Source organism: Cupressus sempervirens, chromosome 5 (assembly GCF_028749045.1).
Source record: "Cupressus sempervirens isolate cs-2001-9-10 chromosome 5, ASM2874904v1, whole genome shotgun sequence".
NCBI classification, from domain to species: Eukaryota; Viridiplantae; Streptophyta; class Pinopsida; order Cupressales; family Cupressaceae; genus Cupressus; species Cupressus sempervirens.
The window spans coordinates 1,014,495,428-1,014,516,828 of record NC_143122.1 but is presented as its reverse complement, the minus strand read 5'-3'; the positions used below and the strand labels follow the sequence as shown (position 1 = coordinate 1,014,516,828).

The 21,401-nt window shown below is 39.5% G+C and overlaps 2 protein-coding genes across 2 annotated transcripts; one reads left to right on the top strand and one right to left on the bottom strand.

Moving 5' to 3' along the window:
- Positions 1–465: 465 nt before the first annotated feature.
- Positions 466–1,815, top strand: LOC149559378 (putative UPF0481 protein At3g02645). The gene is made up of 2 exons (XM_089831391.1): positions 466–1,285; positions 1,379–1,815. Exons 1-2 carry the CDS (start codon positions 466–468, stop codon positions 1,813–1,815), a joined length of 1,257 nt encoding a protein of 418 aa, XP_089687517.1.
- Positions 1,816–5,975: 4,160 nt separating this feature from the next.
- On the bottom strand, positions 5,976–7,253 carry LOC149559377 (putative UPF0481 protein At3g02645). Its single transcript, XM_089831390.1, has one exon. The coding sequence runs from the start codon at positions 7,251–7,253 to the stop codon at positions 5,976–5,978; it is 1,278 nt and encodes a 425-aa protein (XP_089687516.1).
- Between the last annotated feature and the right edge of the window lie 14,148 nt (positions 7,254–21,401).

The window sequence follows — 21,401 nt, the reverse complement described above, 5'->3', positions numbered from 1 at the left end:
CTTTTCTTTAAAAAATATGTATATTATCGATCCAAGTGAATACCATGTGAATGACGGCTAATATTTGTTTTAAAGTGCAATTCAATTTCATTCATTTTCTTCTAATTGTATTTATTAAATTGTACCTCGTATATTCCTTTTTATAAATGACAGGACGAATGGTCATGGGAGAATTGATGGATACCTAATGTCCTCTTTCACATAACAAAAGTCTAAATGCGGGAGAAGCGTTGAAATTTCAGTTCATTGAAGTCCATTGCATTTTTTATATTAACCTGTTATATGCATTTACCCATGTTCCATAGATTCAATTTATATTTTGTTGGACTCTTCGAACATGCCCTCCCTAGGAAAAATGGATAGAAGAGTTGAAGGACAATTTAATCTGGTCATGTAATTACTATATATTTCTGACTTCATGATATGTTCCTTCTCCGGTGAGATAATCTCATGAGCTTGTAAAGAATGTCGAAGTTTGATGAGAATAAATGGATGAGAGAAGCCAAAGAGTATCTGGCTCAGAAGAATAAGTCCTATGAGAAGCCTCCATGCATATTCAGGACATCCATGGCCTTGCTGAAAGAAAATGAGCATTCCTATGTGCCTCAGATTGTTTCTATCGGCCCTAACCATTTCGGGAAAGAGTGGCTAATGGGAATGGAAACAACACGTAGAGAGGTTTTTAGAATTCAGTATAGAACCAAGAAATCTGACGTTGAATTCGAACAAGTGATTGAGAGAATCAGGAGGAGGGAAGAGGATATAAAGCGGTGCTACTATAGAGAAACATCATTCAAGGGTGACGTGCTCCATTTGATGTTGGCTCAGGATGCTTGTTTCATTCTCGAGTTTTTCAGAAATCACCTCTTCGGATTGGAAGACGATGAATCCTTCCAAGATGAGTTTTTGTTTCTGCCAGAGCATCATCCAATCTTCGGGCCCGTATCCGAGAATGCTTGGATTAAAGCGGAGATCATGAAGGACTTGATTAAGTTGGACAATCAAATACCGTTGTTTGTCTTGGAAGATGTTCTTACTATGGAGATGAACGCTAATTCCCAAGAGAGCGCCCAAGAGAAACTTGACAGATTGCTGAGGAAAATGTTCGAGAGAATCTGCTATCGGCCTTTCGAGTTCTGTGCAGTGGACGCATCAAAGGAACGGAACCACATTCTGGACATCTATCACGACTCCTGCCTTGGGGCCCTGCCAACCAAAAGTACTGAAAAGGAATTAGTGAAAATTAACGTTCAATATTATTGTTCGTGTTTTGCAGGTTCAAAAGGTGGTCACTGCGTATGTTCTGGACGAGCAGACGGGAAAATTTCTTAGAATGTCAAACAACGTAAGAAATGGTGGCTGAACTTTCCATCTGCAGTTGAATTGAAGAACGGAGGAATCAGATTCGAGGCCAATGGAAAAACTGTGGACGACGTTAAATACGAGGGTAAAACTCTGACTCTGGTGCGGCTGAAATTGGATGTGGACTCGGAGGTGTATATAAGGAATTTAATTGCCCTGGAGATATGTTCTCCGGGGTTCAAGAAGAAAAGAATGACTGCTTATTGTCAGTTCCTGCATGAGCTGTGCCAAACAAGCGAGGGAGTAGATGTGTTGAGAAAGGAGGGTGTCATAATTGGTAATCTTTGGCCCACTAAACTGGTCACCCAATTGCTGAGCGTCTCCAACATCACAATTTCCTGGCTACAGTGCAAATCCATCATAGAAACGAGGGAAAATCAGAGCAGCTATAAGACGCGGCGCTCTATTGTTCTGAGAAGCCTTTGGAACGAATTCTGGGAAGCGTATGGTTAAAAACCGTGGAGGGTAGTTGGAGGCTTCGGAGCGATTCTTGTCCTCTTTCTGACTATCGTGCAGGTCTTTTGCTCGTTTAAACAATGTGGGCCAAGGTCAAATTAAAGACGGGGCATCATCTGTGACTAGATTCTGAGTTCTGCTTTAAAGCCGTAATTTGTTTGGTTTCCTACTAGCTGTTGCATGTAGTTAAGTGGAGAGGCTTATTTAGTTCCGGCCATGCATATGGCAGTTGTTTAAACAGTTATTAAACTGAATTTTTATAGCTAATCGAGATTCAGCCTTTCTAACGATATATCTTGTCTTACTTTTCCTTACTTTTTATATCACTAAAGTTGCATGTTTATTAATTATAAATATTAATTCAAACTTTTTGGCAATCTTTTATTGGTCCATGTGTTCAGTGGCAGAATGATAGAAAAGGGTTTTAGAATTACGATGCAAGAGAAGGCCCATTCCACAAGGTCTCGATTGCGGTTTTGGTGCAGAATGGAGATAAAAATATTGCAAAGCTCGTATAGTTGGCAATAAAGTGTAGGAACACGAGATCTTAGGCCATTCTGATTTGAAACCTTCACATTGAGATCATTTTATTCAAGGATTTAATCAAGGAAAGAAATAGCTCCATAAAATGTGCCAGTTGAGTTAATCATGCCAAATGAAAAAAGAAAATCATGCTTCCATGCCATGTCTGGTTTCCAGTAATTGTATTTCATGCTTAGTGTTTCCCTGTAAGACTCTGCATTATCGTTACACTATTATTGCTGAGTTCTCCATGGTATCATTTCCTATCTGGACAATCTGCTTCTGGAGTTGTAATTTATCTTCAGCAATTGATTTTTTTTTGCTTGAATTGATGCCCTCTTGTTAAATAAAAAATTGGGCTCTTCTAAAGCTTTTTTTCCTTTTTATCCCTTTTTAAATAACTTTTGTCTATTTAATCTTCCCCAGATTTGGAGTCTAACTAAGCTAGTGTTGGCATTACCTCTTTCTCCTCTACAGATCACGCACTTTGAGATCTTCCTCTAGATATGCTCCACAACTCAGACATTATTAAGCATGAGTAATAGTGAGCGTAATGGCACTTATGGTTGTTGTAGAAAAGCCAGGCGTAATTGCACAGTCAAGCTGTACAACCATCCTTAGCGCATTGTTCCATCATTACAACTGAATGATCATTTTTATACAAATGTAGCTCTGAAAATAAATGCTAAGCTATGCCACTTTAAGTAAAAATATATGAAAGTGGGCTAAGAGTGTTAGTATAAAAATTTTTACTTTCAATTAGACTGTCTTTTATTGGTTCTTGGTAATGTTTTTGAAGTACTAGATAGTAGTCAAAAGAAAGGAGGTTGACCCTAGAGTACAAAAAGGGTAGACCAAAAACATTCAGGGGTTACCACCCACCTATCTAACTGATACTAGTTTTAAACTTCAAAAAAAAATAGAGAAAAGCTCCAAACTAGAGCAGTTCTTACCATCCACCCTATTCTTAACAAGCATATAAAAAGTAAAACATACCAATAGCTAATAGACTTATTGCTGCTATCAGTCCAATACTTGATCAAAAAACATACATAACAAAACCCCGTAGGGCACCAAGTTCAACGAGAACAAAAACATAAAGACAACAACAAAAAATAGAGCTAGGGCTAGTTGCCTGCTTTCTTTCCACCTTCCTTGTTACTCTTCTCCTTAGGGTCTTCCCTATTTATGTCCACCCCCTCCTCTTTGATAGGTTTCTCAAGGAGAGCTTTGAGCTAGTCCTCTACCAGAAAGCCATATATAGAGCAAGGGGTTTCACTCTCCTTTCCTAGATCCTTCTCATTGTTGTTCATCTGTAGGAAATAGAAAGTGGTGGCAGTAGAGTGAATGACCTTCGTGGAGAATTCCACCAACGTTTCAATTTTTTTACAAATGCCATGTGGTTCTTCGTGAGCTCTTTCATAGAATTCTCCAGCCTTGCCTTGTTGTGGCTCTAACCATGGCTATGTTTCCCTTTTTCTACCCTACCTTTGGGAGTTTCTTTCATGGGGAAGGTGATGTCCTCCCCAACTTTTGTTTGTGGAAGGGATAGCTTCCAGTGTCTGAGACATGTGACGGGCTAGGAGGGCTAGAGACAACCTTCTTTTCAGTGTCTTGGTGAGGCCTCTTCCTCTTAATTGGTTTCTTCTCACTCTCAGTTGACTTAGAGCTATAGTCCTATTTAGGGGAGGACTTAAATTTCTCCATTTGGAGACATTTACGAGCCCTCTGAGCGGTTATCCTGCTCTTTCCTATGTCAATATCAAAATCAATAAGGGTAATTTTAACCTCCAAACAAGGGGTTTTCTTGATCCGCGGGCGGAGGTGGCCTCAGAGCGGCGCCGGAGTGATCCGCGGGCGGTAGACGGGAGGTGGTCGGGGCCGAGCGGAGCCCGAGCGGTGTTGCCTGCTGCGGCCGCTGCGGGCTGCGCGCAGGTGGCGCGGCGGTGGCCCCGCGGTGGCGCGCCCAAAAACAATTTTTTTAAAAATTTTCTGACCCTGCGTCCGTACGATCCGTATGGCAGACCTTGGAGGCTTCAAAAAATCCCCAAAATTGCCCTGTGTCCAAAAACGACAAGCTTTATATGAATCCTGACTGCAAATGGCGTTCCAGATCCAATGGTGATGTCCGTTTGGGCTAAAAGTGCTCCGAAAATTTGCTGATCCCCTGATTTGAAGAAAAATTGCATTCAAATCTGCGATTGCCAACGGAGAGGGGTATGGCTATAGCTTTGCATGCTCGATTCTGAAAAATATATAGCTTGCATGCAAAATCTAAAAGATACCCAGATGGTTTTTTGGGGCTGCGAACAAAACTCAGGAAGCGTTTTTCTTGCTGATGTACAGAAGATGTTGCTATAGTGTAAATCAGACGCCTTTAATAGTAAAAAACGGCTCCAAAAATTAAAAAACGACCCGAGCAACCAAAATATGATATGCAAATGTTGGATCAGCTTCTTAAGTCCATCAATGGCATGCTGGAACTTGTAAAACTGATTGAAAACTTCAAATATGCAAGTTGGTTGTCAGATTTGAGATTGAAACGCTAGAGAAAAACTGTTTTTGTCAAAACTTTTCTGATTCTCAGGATCATCCAAAGATGCAAGAGAAGAGCATACTTCATTTTTCAAAAAACTTACAATAAAATTTATTTGCCCCCTCCCCCTGAATCTCTCAAATAAGGAAACTAAAATCTACTCTTGCACATAGAAAAGCTCTGATACCATGTTAGAATCTGATAAGATTAATAACCCAGAAAACTAGTGCAAAGAGTAAATATCTAAACTATGAATGCAAATGATACAAAATCAAAATAGCATCATAGAGTTAGTCTCCAAGAGAGTAATGCAAATGCTGGAAGCAAAATAGCATTAAGAGGATGCAAAAACAAGAGATACAAATACAAGCCAAGTAGCATGCTTATATAGGCTAGGAAGAGGGAGGAGGTGGCAACACCAACCAATGAGGAGCAACCATCTATCGGACTAAAGATAGCAAAGTATCTTCCTAAGATAGCTAATGGATGTTCACATGTAGCAAGGTGACACCTCACAACCATTCACCTAATAAGACATGCTTTATTAACCTAAGCGAGATTATTAAAAGTGTAGGAAAAATCTAGCAAAATAGAAAAAATAAAAAACTACACTAACACAACCCATGTGGTTTTTGTATCATTTCCTATCTGCACAATCTATGTTCCTACACTTTATTGCCAACTATACGAGCTTTGCAATATTTTTATCTCCATTCTGCACCAAACCCGCAATCGAGACCTTGTGGAATGGGCCTTCTCTTGCATCGTAATTCTAAAACCCTTTTCTATCATTCTGCCACTGAACACATGGACCAATAAAAGATTGCCAAAAAGTTTGAATTAATATTTATAATTAATAAACATGCAACTTTAGTGATATAAAAAGTAAGGAAAAAGTAAGACAAGATAAATGGTTAGAAAGGCTGAATCTCTATTAGCTATAAAAATTCAGTTTAATAACTGTTTAAGCAACTGCCATATGCATGGCTGGAACTAAATAAGCCTCTCCACTTAACTACATGCAACAGCTAGTAGGAAACCAAACAAATTACGGCTTTAAAGCAGAACTCAGAATCTAGTCACAAATGATGCCTCGTCTTTAATTTGACCTTGGCCCACATTGTTTAAACGAGCAAAAGACCTGCACGACAGTCAGAAAGAGGACAAGAATCGCTCCGAAGCCTCCAACTACCATCCACGGTTTTGAACCATACGCTTCCCAGAATTCGTTACAAAGGCTTCTCAGAACAATAGAGCGCCGCGTCTTATAGCTGCTCAGATTTTCCCTCGTTTCTATGATGGATTTGCACTGTGGCCAGGAAATTGTGATGTTGGAGACGCTCAGCAATTGGGTGACCAGTTTAGTGGGCCAAAGGTTACCAATTATGACACCCTCCTTTCTCAACACATCTACTCCCTCGCTTGTTTGGCACAGCTCATGCTGGAACTGACAATAAGCAGTCATTCTTTTCTTCTTGAACCCCGGAGAACATATCTCCAGGGCAATTAAATTCCTTGTATACACCTCCGAGTCCACATCCAATTTCAGCCGCACCAGAGTCAGAGTTTTACCCTCGTATTTAACGTCGTCCACAGTTTTTCCATCGGCCTCGAATCTGATTCCTCCGTTCTTCAATTCAACTGCAGATGGAAAGTTCAGCCACCATTTCTTACGTTGTTTGACATTGTCAGAACTTTTCCCGTCTGCTCGTCCAGAACATACGCAGTGACCACCTTTTGAACCTGCAAAATACGAACAATAATAATGAACGTTAATTTTCACTAATTCCTTTTCAGTACTTTCGGTTGGCAGGGCCCCAAGGCAGGAGTCGTGATAGATGTCCAGAATGTGCTTCCGTTTCTTTGATGCGTCCTCTGCACAGAACTCGAAAGGCCGATAGCAGATTCTCTCGAACATTTTCCTCAGCAATCTGTCAAGTTTCTCTTGGGCGCTCTCTTGGGAATTAGCGTTCATCTCCATAGTAAGAACATCTTCCAAGACAAACAGCGGTATTTGATTGTCCAACTTGATCAAGTCCTTCATGATCTCCGCTTTAATCCAAGCATTCTCGGATACGGGCCCGAAGATTGGATGATGCTCTGGCAGAAACAAAAACTCATCTTGGAAGGATTCATCGTCTTCCAATCCGAAGAGGTCATTTGTGAAAAACTCGAGAATGAAACAAGCATCCTGAGCCAACATCAAATGGAGCACGTCACCCTTGAATGATGTTTCTCTATAGTAGCACCGCTTTATATCCTCTTCCCTCCTCCTGATTCTCTCAATCACTTGTTCGAATTCAACGTCCGATTTCTTGGTTCCATACTGAATTCTAAAAACCTCTCTACGTGCTGCATCGCCTTTGAATGTTTCCATTCCCATGAGCTACTCTTTCCCGAAATGGTTAGGGCCGATAGAAACAATCTGAGGCACATAGGAATGCTCATTTTCTTTCAGCAAGGCCGTGGATGTCCTGAATATGCACGGAGGCTTCTCATAGGACTTATTCTTCTGAGCCAGATACTCTTTGGCTTCTCTCATCCATTTATTCTCATCAAACTTCGACATTCTTTACAAGCTCATGAGATTATCTCACTGGAGAAGGAACATATCATGAAGTCAGAAATATATAATAATTACATGACCAGATTAAATTGTCCTTCGACTCTTCTATCCATTTTTCCTAGGGAGGGCATGTTCGAAGAGTCCAACAAAATATAAATTGAATCTATGGAACATGGGTAAATGCATATAACAGGTTAATATGAAAAATGCAATGGACTTCAATGAACTGACATTTCAACGCTTCTCTCGCATTTAGACTTTTGTTATGTGAAAGAGGACATTAGGTATCCATCAATTCTCCCATGACCATTCGTCCTGTCATTTATAAAAAGAAATATACGAGGTACAATTTAATAAATACAATTAGAAGAAAATGAATAGGAGAGGATTGACTCTGTGAAATTGAATTGCACTTTAAAACAAATATTAGCCGTCATTCACATGGTATTCACTTGGATCGATAATATACATATTTTTTAAAGAAAAGTATTTCGGTTGGGTATCTAAGATCTATTTTAAATTATTAGTAAATATTCATATGAAAACGTGGTTGGGAGAAAGTCAAATAGATTCAGTACTACTGAAAATAAACAAATAGATTATGGTCTGCTAAGAGTTATTAGTCAATGGAGGAAGGATGTCCGATCATCCCATTTATGTGAAGTCCAAGGCATCATTGTGACCAATCTAGAATCATTATCATCATTGGTTTTTTTCCCCATTAATCAAATATTTTATAGTGTTATACTAATGTTCTTATAATGGATTTCTACTTCATCAAATATAAATAATTTTGTTATTAGTATTTATACATATTTTGTACTTTACATATGACTAGCACAATTAAATATTATCATAATCAAATTATTGTGTATATTCTATCTATTGATTTCTAGAATAACAAAAATGAAGATATACAAGATCATTGCTCACAATGAAGATATTATTGTTCATATTAATAAAATTTGGTATTGTTCTTTTGATAATAAAGCTTGGAACAAGTAGTTGAATACTAATTGGAAAAGTCTTGTTGAGCCAAAAATTCAATGTTTTAAATGGCTGATGTTAACTGATAGACTTCAAATTAAAAGAGATGTTCAGCATTCTGATTTATGTAATATTTGCAAGTTGCCTGATACGGGTAGACATATTTTGTTTGATTGCCTTTTTGCTAAAGAAATATGGAAACTTTTTGGTATTTATTAACCTATTAATGCGAATATCGTTGAAATTGTTACTGGTCACATTAATGGTCTTAGTAAGGATGCTAATTTTTTTTGGAACATGTTGTCTTCTAACATTCTTTCGCAAATCTGGAAATGTAAGAATGAGGAGAAGTACCAAGGTAAGCCAAGGGTTCTTACTGAATTTTTTCAAAAACTCACATATTTTAAATTCTTCTTGCAGGTTCAAACTACCATGATAATTGAAAAGGATAAATTAAGAAGGTTTCTTAAAGATGGGCAAGCTACTATCTTCTTTTACGAGCTGAAGTATGGCTATCAGTGGCATAGCACTCTTGATAATTTGTGGGTGTTTGAGCACACATGCTAGAAGCTGAACTAAGTGACTAGGAGGAACCATAATGCACGAAAGGAGGAGATCTTTATGTTATCCCAGATCCAGGAGCGGAAGAGTATTGTTTGGATGGAAGGCCCACTCAGTTGGACCGCATGGGTGGATGCTTACTGTGATATTCTACACTAGATCTTTATTGCTTATTGCTGAGTTCTCCATGGTATCATTTCCTATCTGCACAATCTGCTTCTGGAGTTGTAATTTATCTTCAGCAATTGATTTTTTTTGGCTTGAATTGATGCCCTCTTGTTAAATAAAACACTGGGCTCTTCTAAAGCTTTTTTCCCTTTTTATCCCTTTTTAAATAACTTTTGTCTATTTAATCTTCCCCAGATTTGGAGTCTAACTAAGCTAGTGTTGGCATTACCTCTTTCTCCTCTATAGATCATGCACTTTGAGATCTTCCTCTAGATATGCTCCACAACTCAGACATTATTAAGCATGAGTAATAGTGAGCGTAACAACACTTATGGTTGTTGTAGAAAAGCCAGGCGTAATGGCACAGTCAAGCTATACAACCATCCTTAGCGCATTGTTCCATCATTACAACTGAATGATCAGTTTTATACAAATGTAGCTCTGAAAATAAATGCTAAGCTATGCCACTTTAAGTAAAAATATATGAAAGTGGGCTAAGAGTGTTAGTATAAAATTTTTTACTTTCAATTAGACTGTCTTTTATTGGTTCTTGGTAATGTTTTTGAAGTACTAGATAGTAGTCAAAAGAAAGGAGGTTGACCCTAGAGTACAAAAAGGGTAGACCAAAAACAGTCAGGGGTTACCACCCACCTATCTAACTGATACTAGTTTTAAACTTCAAAAAAAAAAATAGAGAAAAGCTCCAAACTAGAGCAGTTCTTACCGTCCACCCTATTCTTAACAAGCATATAAAAAGTAAAACATACCAACAGCTAATAGACTTATTGCTGCTATCAGTCCAATACTTGATCGAAAAACATACATAACAAAACCCCGTAGGGCACCAATTTTAACGAGAACAAAAACATAAAGAAAACAACAAAAAATAGAGCTAGGGCTAGTTGCCCGCTTTCTTTCCACCTTCCTTGTTACTCTCCTCCTTAGGGTCTTCCCTATTTATGTCCACCCCCTCCTCTTTGATAGGTTTCTCAAGGAGAGTTTTGAGCCAGTCCTCTACCAGAAAGCTGTATATTGAGCAAGGGGTTTCACTCTACTTTCCTAGATCCTTCTCATTGTTGTTCATCTGTAGGAAATAGAAAGTGGTGGCAGTAGAGTGAATGACCTTCGTGGAGAATTCCACCAAGGTTTCAATTTTTTTACAAATGCCATGTGGTTCTTCGTGAGCTCTTTCATAGAAATCTCCAGCCTTGCCTTGTTCTGGCTCTAACCATGGCTATGTTTCCCTTTTTCTACCCCACCTTTGGGAGTGTCTTTCATGGGGGAGGTGATGTCCTCCCCCACTTTTGTTTGTGGAAGGGATAGCTTCCAATGTTTGAGACATGTGACGGGCTAGGAGGGCTAGAGACAACCTTCTTTTCAGTGTCTTGGTGAGGCCTCTTCCTCTTAATTGGTTTCCTCTCACTCTCAGTTGACTTAGAGCTATAGTCCTATTTAGGGGAGGACTTAAATTTCTCCATTTGGAGACATTTGCGAGCCCTCTGAGCGGTTATCCTGCTCTTTCCTATGTCAATATCAAAATCAATAAGGGTAATTTTAACCTCCAAACAAGGGGTTTTCTTGACATTTCTATGGCTAGAGCTAGGGTTGGGGTTTGTGGATATTTGGGGGGTAGCAATAATCAATGGGTTGACCAGAAGCGATAGGTTTAAGGAAAGGTGGCGTTTGTAAAGTTTGTGCATGAAACCCTGGTGGATAATATAAAATGGTTTGCTCTCCTCTCTCTTTTTCCTAGCCTTAAAGAAATAGTCCTCCATGGAATAAAGAAAAAGGTAATGAAAAGAAATCAAATCACGGTTCCTAAAATGGTTGAGAATGGGGACATGGTAGTAGTATAGCAACTGGAACTGATCTTCAAGGGTAATATATCTCATAATGGCATAGCAGATCACATCCCAAGGTAGTGGAAGATCCTCCCTGGAAAACATACCATGTGCATGAACTAGCTCCTCATTAGGTCTTTTTTTTTTCTCATATTGGTTCCATCTGCCACCTTGGACTGCTTACACCATTTCTTTCCTTCCATGGGAAACCTACCAACCATAGCTAGTAGTACCTCCATGATTTCAAATGGCATTCCATTAATGTTAACCTTCCTATGCTTCCAACAATTTAAGAATTGCATCAAGATATGCTTGTCATGCTTTTCCATACCTTCCATAAACGAAAGTAGACCACTTTCTATAAGATAAACCCAAGCGGCCTCACTCTTCCTATTGTACTCCTCAATCTCCATTGGTTCAATGCAGTCACTAGCACCCATTTCTTCACCTCACTCAACCACCAATTTCTTAGAGCTTTCTAACATCCCCTTCTTACAATGGTAGCCACAATATAATCAATAAATCATTCTCAAGCTAAAAATGTTAAGGCATTAGAAACCCATCATAAGATCACAAGGCTTCTCCGAATATGAGAAACCACTCTCTATGACATATGTGATCAGTTCCTTTCCCTCTAAATTAAACCATCGCCAGCTATAGTTGAAGTGGGATTTCGCAAAAGTGTCCTTGTCATCTTGCTTTTGTGGTTCACCACATCTAAACATAACAATGCCACTCGTCCTTTTTGTGAAATAATTAAAGCTCGTGGTGAGGGGATCATAAAAGCATATCCTCATGCAATCTTGCCCAAAATTGGCTTTATAAAAATAAATCCAATAGCCTTCCTACTCACATAGCTTCATAAAGGTGTGCCATCTTTTGAAATGACTCATATTGCCTTGTACGAAGTATGCTCACATTCCATCATCACTTGTGTTGATGATGGAAGTTGGCTGACATGTTCCCATTCGATGAATTACATGTCATTATGGCCAAAATTTTCCAACTCATTTGCCATTGCATTTCCTTCATGGTAAATGTGGCCCACATGGATCTCTTGGCACACCTCCATCAACATGCGAATTTCCTCTTTTATTATTTTGATCTTCCAACTACTATGGCCCTTTGCTTTAACTGCTCTGATAATCAACATCAAATCCCCCTCAATTGTTAATCTATTAATTCCTCTAACTCTCACAATTCTCAATCCCCATAGAAGGGCGATGGCTTCTGCTTCATTGTTTGAACCCCCTCTACAGTTCCTAGTGTAAGCTTCAAATTATTTGATAATAAATTATTGGACACACCTTGATGAGAATATTTTGCTTATAATACTTGTAGTACTGGCAATCTTGTTTAAGGATTTCTAAGTCTGCATTATTGTTTAAGGCTTTCTGAGTCTAAATTATGTTGGCATTTTTCATGATATTTAATTTGTAAGTCAATTTATATTGTGGTTTTCAAAAACCATACATGGAAGTTCAACTTTAAAAATATCAGTAGTTCTAAAAAAAAAATTATAAAAAAATGATAAAATAATTTATTGAAATATTGATTATAATTTTTATGTCACACATAATAGACATTTTATTTCTAAAATATTTGTCACTATGATGGTTTGATAGTTGGTTTAATTGTATTGACACTTGTAGCAAACTAAGTGCATATCAATATAGTGGTGGGTGTTTATTGAGACCTTGTCGGTTGCACAATGACTTGATGGCTATAAAACTACAACCACCAATTAAATACTATGCTTCTTGTTTAAAATAGTCTATGCTAGTTAAGATGTCTTATTCATTACTGTGGCAAATCACTTTTGAGGCTTCCACCAAACATTTTTCTCTTAAATACATGTAGATAAGCTTATTGCTAAAAGCTTTATTGTATGATAGGGGTACCAACAAAATTACATAATTGTTCTAATTACTATTTTTTTCCAAGTAGCTAGGTATACCAATAAGGGGCTATGACAATTGAAGCAAATGTCCCTTCTTTTTAGATATTTAAGTTGCCCTATCTTTTGTCCTAGTGATGTTGTTACTATATCTATGTGGTCTTATTTAATACATATAAAGGGAAATGGAAGGTTTGTCCTAGATATATAACATTCCATTGAATTTTACCTCTCCATGACCAGTTTGGGGTATGTCCACTAACCATTTTTATCAACAATCGGGATCAAGAGTACTAATACTCGATAATGTGAGACTAATATTTGGATTAAATGATGATGCCAATTTTTGTGTAGTCACGTGGGGACTATATTTTACATTTCTCTCACCCATATTAACAACATTTCTTTGATTAAATAAATAAATTTAATTCTCTAGCTTCTATTTGTTCTCATTTGAACACATTTAAATGGATCAAGTATACTGCTTTTCAAATCAACTAGACTTGATACTTCCTCCACACCTATATCCAATCTTCAAACCCTTCCCTCTATGGTTCAAAATTGTACCATCCTAGCCTATGTAGGAACTTGGCTACTATGGAGATCTTGTTTAAAGTGACATCAATCTTTGATGTAATCTTTTGCTAGTTTTGAACAAAATTGATGGTTGTTTCAAAGTAACTATATTAAATTATTGGAACTTCCTATTACATTAAAAATATAATGATAAGATTGTAGCGTTTTTATTCCAACTATCAACAGTGAAAGAAAAATATTAAAATGGAGCATGTTACATACATTACATTGTTAGCTGGACACATCAGTGATTTAGGAGGAAAATTTATAGGGATAATTAGTGCAACTCAACTTTTCATAAATCCAAATATTCTAGAGACACATCAATTGAGATCTTAGTTTGATACAGAAGAGAAAGGTATTGTTTGCTTATCTATTACAAAGAAAATCTCATCTATTGGACAAGCTAAAATGTTAAAAATTGTGGCACAAGTTGATGATTCGGGACTTGGTAGATCTAATGCATTTTTTTGGGGTGTGGTTAAAGCTACCCTACATTTTATAAAGCTAGATAATTTTTGTTATGCATGTTGCCCCTTAAACTTTGAAGATAGGCCATGCAAAAAGAAGTTGAACAATGATGGAAATGGTAATTGGTATTGTAAAAAATGTGATTAGGGCCCATTTTGCAATGAGAATACAAGTGGAATAGGCATTTTTATATTCTTAAAATTTTGAATTCGCTATTTGGATGCACCAAATTGGAATTGGAATAGGAATAAAATTGGAATATGTATTCCAATTTTGGCCCAAAAATGAGGATTTACTATTCCACCTAAATAGATGGAATAGGAATATGTATTCCTATTCCAATTATTTTATATTTTAGAGAACACAATTTTTTGAATCTGTGAATTCTAGATCAAATTCTGGGTGAACCAAACAAGAATAGGAATATGTAACCCCATTTTCTATTTGAGAATAAGTATTCCTATTCCCATTTTTATATTCCTGCAGCCAAACAGACCCTTAGACTTTTCTTGAATGTGATTACATATACATGCTTCAATGTATAGTAAATAAGCTTATTGCTCTTAAATACATGTAAATAAGCTTATTGCTAAAAGCTTTATTGTATGATAGGGGTACCAACAAAATTACATAATTGTTCTAATTACTATTTTTTTCCAAGTAGCTACGTATACCAATAAGGGGCTATGACAATTGAAGCAAATGTCCCTTCTTTTTAGATATTTAAGTTGCATTCCCTATCTTTTGTCCTAGAGATGTTGTTACTGTTACCTTCGCTCACACGCCAAAGGTTTAAATTTTAAATGCTCAGCTCGTCCAACGGCTAGCTGCGAAAATATTATTTTTTATGCCAAGATCGGACCTTTTTATGTATTTCGCAGCCCGTAGGATCTTCTCCGTCAGATTTCAGCAAGATCGACGGTCGGCGCGATCTTGTCATTAGAGATGCATAGGAAATAGCATCAGTGACATCGTGCCCAATTGACGCGTGTTTGGTGGGTCTGGCTAGCAGGCTACAACGGAGGGCTGGTCGGGAAAGTTTTCCGGTGCCGCAAGTGCTATGTTGCTATCGCACACCGGCCGGAAAATCTCCATAGCGACATGTTTCCACGGGCCGGAAGTTTCGAAACATGGCGAGGCGCTATGGCGCCAACGGAAAACCAATGCATTTTCTGATGGCGACATAGTGCCCAAATGAAAAATCCACCGTGGCGAGAAGCGACCAGGCATGTTGGGTCCCAGCAAGTACTTCGCATGAGCAGTCAGGAGCCCAGCGCCATAGTGGTGAATCAGATGTAGCCACATATTCATCAGTGGGGTCAAGGCAATACAGACCCTTCGAGTTGGTGCTTTGTCCGACCAGGGAGGTGTTTCATTGGGCCAATAAAGAGTGACCACGTCCCCTAAGTCAGAGTTCAGTCAGCATCACCAGTACATGGAAAGGTAAGATCTCCACCGTCAGATCAAGGCCGATCGACGGCAGGCGCCATCGCGCTATAGAATAGCTGCGCGAGTCTTATGTTAATGACATTGCACATGAAGGACACGCGTCCTCGTGGGTCCAGGGATGTCAGCAAGGACTAGTCAGACCGTTGATACGTGGCCAGTTCTTATTCATCGATACGCTGAGGGGAATGATCTTCCTTGCACACCATTAGATCGATTTAGATCAGCGGATGGTTCCATCTCGCTATGGCGGAGATGTGTGAAGGTTATGTTGGCAACATAGCACCCGGCTGGAAGGTGTGACGGCAAGAAAGTTTACGACGGGCCAGTTTTGCGGCGGGAAGAGGTCAGGCAGCCGAAAAGTTTAGAAATGCTGGTGGGGCACCATGGCGCCATCGAAAAACTCACGAGTTTTCCGTTGGCGACATAGCGCCCAAATGAAAAATAGACCATGACGAACTCTCAAGCGTGGTGGGACCGTAGGACGGGACAGGTGGGATGAGCTATCTAACGTTGTGGCCTCGTGATTGGTCAGGCTGGTTCCGCATCTACCATGGTGGAATTTCAGAATACGCCATGTTTGCATCAAAGGTTGAGATGGCAGTTGGGCGCTATCTCGCTATGGGAAGGTTGCCTCGATTTTTCCATAGCGACATAGCGCCTTAGTACCATGTGCCAGGTCAGTGGGGCCAAGTGTTAGGGAATTTGCTAGAATGGTGCTACGTCAAGCCAATGAAGGACTGCCACATATGCCAGATCAGAACATAGACGTGAGGTGGCACTAGATCTTCAACGCGGCTAGCGCAGTCATGGGTTGAATTTTGAGCCGTCAGATCTGCAGAGATCAAGGGCAGGTGCCATCGCGCTATGGGGAAATTGCGCGAAGTTTTCCATATTGAGTTGGAGCCTTTCTGCCACATGTCCTTGGGCCCCAGGGGGGGATGCACAGTTAACATCATAGTTGCGATTTTTAGTTAAGTTTCCAAGTCAATGATACAGTCTGGTTGGGGCATCACAATCACAGTTTGGTACCACCACGGATAGAGATAACTACTGGGTGCTATGTCGCTATTAAGAACTTCAGGGCATGGCGCCCATAGCAACACAGCGCCCAGTCAAACATAAAGGTTTGGTCAGCGCGTGAAGAGGACTGCCAGGGTGGCAAAGGGGAAGAAAGTGATTGCCCCACGTGGCCCAGTTAGCATGTGGACCTGGTTGACCTTTTTGACCCTGCTGTTTCGTGAACCAGAAAGGATAGAAATCATTTTTTTTATTTTTTTCGTGGATCTGATTTCATAATCAATTGCCACCAACTCAGAGTGAATATCAGGCGTAGAGGGACACTCCATCTATCCAGTCGATCCATCTACCATGTCAGGGAATGTTCTGGCGTCGTTTCTATCTTCTCCAGGTTCTTTCTTAGAAAGATATGAGATTTCTTGGTATGCAAGCCAGGATTCAATCAGATCTTCGATTGGATTCTCAAGATGGGAAGTTAATGCCAGTAGGTAGGAAGTAAATGTAATGCAGAAATCTTCAAGTTATGCCTGATCTATAAAGGCAATTTTGTGATTTTGTTCCCGGGATGCTTCCTGATTTTCTCTACTACTGCTTGCAGACTTGCAGTGCAGAATCCCTATGTCTCTGAGCCACATAGCATCCTGTGTCATTCTTTTCAGTGGTCAATGTGTATGTGCTTCATTCTGCCTCTCATTGATGCATTATTGAGATTAGTGGTCCACATACTGTATCTATCTTTGGCCTATTGAATAATATACAAGTGAAATCTCCTTTTCCTAGTGTCATTCAGTTGGTTTCCTGATCTGTATGTGATTATTGATCGATATAAGTCTAGACATGTATGACTTTTGGATGTTACCCTAGTTCTGCAGTGCATATATGGGCAGGAATGAGTCTGAACACTCTGTTTTGGTGCATCACCGCCTTAGATTAGACTAGGTAGATTTTCTTTAGTGCTCTCTTTCTCCCTTTTTCTTTTGAGAATAGATAGGTGCGCCCTGACAGTAAGAGGAAGTTGGCCTTCTCCGGAGACTCAACCTCGCAGTTCAAGTCCCACAGCTTGGAGGTTGTTTCCATGTTTCACTAGGTTGTCCTCGTGCATAGGCCTTGGACAAGGGTGCAAACCTAAGTGACAATAGTTTTTGGCACGCCCGGTGGGACTCATATCAGAAGATTTCAGGTCTACTGGTGTCAAGAAGAAAGAATTCTAGAGATAAATGCTGAAGTAGTGCTGGCTTTAGTTTTCTAGTCTTTAAGAGACTGGTTCTTCAAGTACTTGGTGACTCCGAACATCAAAAAGTCTGGTTCCAGACTAAGTTTACAGTAATTCGTGCCCAGGACTGAAACAAGGGCGTCTTCTAGAGGTAAATTTCAATATCAAGAGCTTTCTATTTCAAATCCTAGGAGAAGAAGGACTAGAACTTCATTATCACTAGTTAGGGGTAGAATAACAGTTGATATACCTGTAAGATCTGTCTCTACTCCCCCTACTGTTCGAACTCAGCCTAGATTGCCATCAACACTCATCAATAGAACACTTTTTTATATGGCACAGCCAAGAGTTCATGGTTTCGCCACCTTTAACGGTGGAAGTCCTCTATTGTTAGCCCAAAGACATGATATACCAGTATCTGCACTAAAAAGTATACCTGATTTTACTGGTGAAACTTCTATTTCCCCTCTAGACCATATCCTAGAGGTAGCGAATGTCTGTAATATTCATGGTATTATAGAAGATGATGTTGCCATCAGACTTCTAGCCTCATCTTTAAAAGGAAAAGCATTACAGTGGTATAGAGGCCTAGCTCATGGTTCCATAACTGATTGGGATGGACTAGGAGCAGGATTATGCAAACATTTTGAGGATAAGAGTGACCATTTGTCACTACTAGAACAACTTACTACAATAAAAAGAGCCCCCCACGAATGTATGACTGATTTTAATTATAGATTCCAAAAGACATGGGATAGAATACCTACTATAGTGAAACCTACCCCTGGTAATGCCTTCTTGCATTACCTTAGAGCTTTCAATAGTGACATTGCCACCACAATCCAAACTATGGGAGGAGATACATTACCAAATGCTTATGAGACAGCTATAAAAGCTGAGAATATCCTAATACAAGGTGGGAAGTTGGCTCCAAGGCCTCCTATGCCTTTCTTTCCAGATGTTCCCAACCACCAACCAACGATAGCCCCCCTTCCTACAATTTCTACATCACAAGCCCTTACTCCAGTTCCCCAAGCTTCCACATCCTCAAACGGAATAGATGAACTCAAGGAAATGCTCCAAGGTCTAGTGCTAAATACAGATAAAAGAGAGAGGACTTTGGATAAAAAATTGCAAGAACAGGGGAAGGAGTTGAAGGACCAAGGGAAGATATTAGAGGATAGTTTTTCTCTAATACAAAAAATGAGTAGCAAGGTGGTGGCCTTAGAAAGGCAGCAAGCCCAAAGTGGCAAGCCCCCCCAATTACAACACCAGGCTCTAAGTGGTGGTAGGCCTCCTAATCATTGGAATAGCTCTTTTGATCAGAATAGGCAAAATAGTCATGATGCTGCTTCAAGCTCAAATCAGAGTAGAGCTTTAGTTCCTCAAAATAACTTGGCCCAAGATCAAGATTTTTGTCCTTCTTGCAACTATTCTTATACCTACTGCCTATGTCAGAAAGCAGAATCTTATTTGGCCCTAACTGTCCAGGAGCCTGCAATAAAGCAATCACACAAGGAAGATCATACCAAGGAGACCTAATATATCCAAAGGCAAGGTGATTTCTCTTTCATGAATCACCAGATGGAGGAGCATTGTAATGTAAACTAGGATTTCATTGCTCATAACACAAGAAGTAAGAAGAGAGCTATGGAACATGCTACTCCTCCTCCTCCTAAGTAGGCCTCAACTTCAAGTGTTACACCTAACACACAGAAGTCAAATGAGCAGAAAAACACTTCACAATAGCAAAGGCAAGGTCTAAGAAAGGAGGATGCAAGTGATCCCTATGCTGCTCCATCTCAGCCTCTCATGGGTGCAGCTCCTAAAGTTTCAGCTAAAATTCCTAACGCACCATTGAGTGTGGTAGAGAAAATGAAGAAGACCAATGTAAACATTTCCATGTGGGATGCTGTTGCTACCATACCAATGCAGAGGAAGATGTTGCAGCAAGAATTGGAAAATAGTGAACCCAAGGATCAGTCATCTACCGTGGAGAGTGCCACTAGTTTAGTACAACTAGCAAGAGATGTGGAGACAAATAAAAAGGTTAGACCTCCTCCATTCTATGTTTCTCTTATTATAGGGGGCAAGTTAGTCCATAATTGCATGATAGATTCAGGGGCTAGCAGCTCAGTAATGCCTAGGTGTGTTGTTGATGCTTTAGGGATTAAATATGAGCCCATTGTTAGGGATGTGTTACAACTAGATGGGAGTATTGTCAAAACCGTAGGCATCCTTAGAAGTGTGGAAATGGCACTACATGCATGCCCTGGTTGTACTGTGATTCAAGACATATCTGTTGCTGAGGTCAAGCCCTATTTTGCCATCTATCTTTCAAGAGACTTCACTGCTCAAATTGGTGGTTTCATATCTGCTGATTGGTCTTATATGTCATTTAAGACTAGATATAGGGCCAATGCTTCAATGAGAGCAGAGCCTCAAGCCCTTCATCACACTGAACCCTACACTCCCAACTTCATCAATATGAATTGCCCTATTCTAGAGATGGATGAAAATAACACAGTAAACGAGCCTGTCACTTCCATAGCAGAGATTCCTGATTTCTTCTTAGATGAGTGGGCAAATACATGTCAGTTTGAGCCTATGTCAGAAACTCTTGAGATAGGCCTTAGTACATATTGCATAATAGAGAAAGAAGTTCAAGTTCCTGACCTTGTTAGGACTAATGACGACATAAATGGAGTATGGAGTATGTACTTTGATGGCTCAAGGAATAGAAATGGATTAGGGGCCGCTGTTATGTTGATCTCTCCTGCACAAATAAGATATTATTTCTCTTTTAGACTCCAATTCAGTTGTACCAATAATGTGGCCGAGTATGAATCTTTGATCCAAGGTCTCCTACTTGCCCAAAAGAGGGGAATTCAAGCCTTGAAAGTATATGCGGATAGTGAGTTGGTAGTGAACCAAGTGAGAAATCAGAATATCACCAAAAATGGCCTGCTCAAGTCTTAAAAACACAGAGTCTGGGATTTTCTTGAGGGTTTCCAAGCATTTAATATTCGGAGCATTCCTAGGAGAGAGAATAAATACGCTGATAGACTTGCAGCAGTGGGAGCATCTTATGATGTACCAAGGAATCTTGAGGAAGAAAAGAAACAACAAATAAGGGTGGTGGTAAGGCCTGCTGTTCCTGATAATAACACTCACTAGCAGGTGTTTGAATCCGATGAGCAGATTGTGAGTTTCTTGCATAATGAAGCAGAATTTTCAGAAAGAAATCAATCAAGACTACAAGATCAGTATGGTGATTAGATCATTCACCTCAGTTCCAACAAGTTGCCCAAGGGTCTCATTACCTTAGAGAGTGTCTTTAATCCTGATGATCAGTCAAGGGATAAAGGAATGAATCTAGCTACAAAAAAGGATGATCATGCCCCAGTTACTATTGCTGATGGAAAATCTCTTAACATGGGAAAGGCATGTTCTGAAGCTGAGCAAGAAAATTTCGTTCATCTATGTCAAGAGTTTAGTGATGTATTTGCTTGGACGTATGATGACTTAAAAGGTTTGGACCCTAGTTTGTTTCAGCATACCATAGATTTGGTTGATAGGGTCAAACCAGTAAGACAAAAACAGAGGCCAGTGAATCCCAAGATTGAACCCTTGATGAGGAAAGAGCTATCCAAGTTAATTGAAGCTAACATATTTTTTCCTATTAAACATTCATCATGGGTAGCTAACCTTGTCCCTGTGAGGAAGAAGAATGGAGAAATCAGATTGTGTGTGGACTTTAGGGATCTTAATCAGGCTTC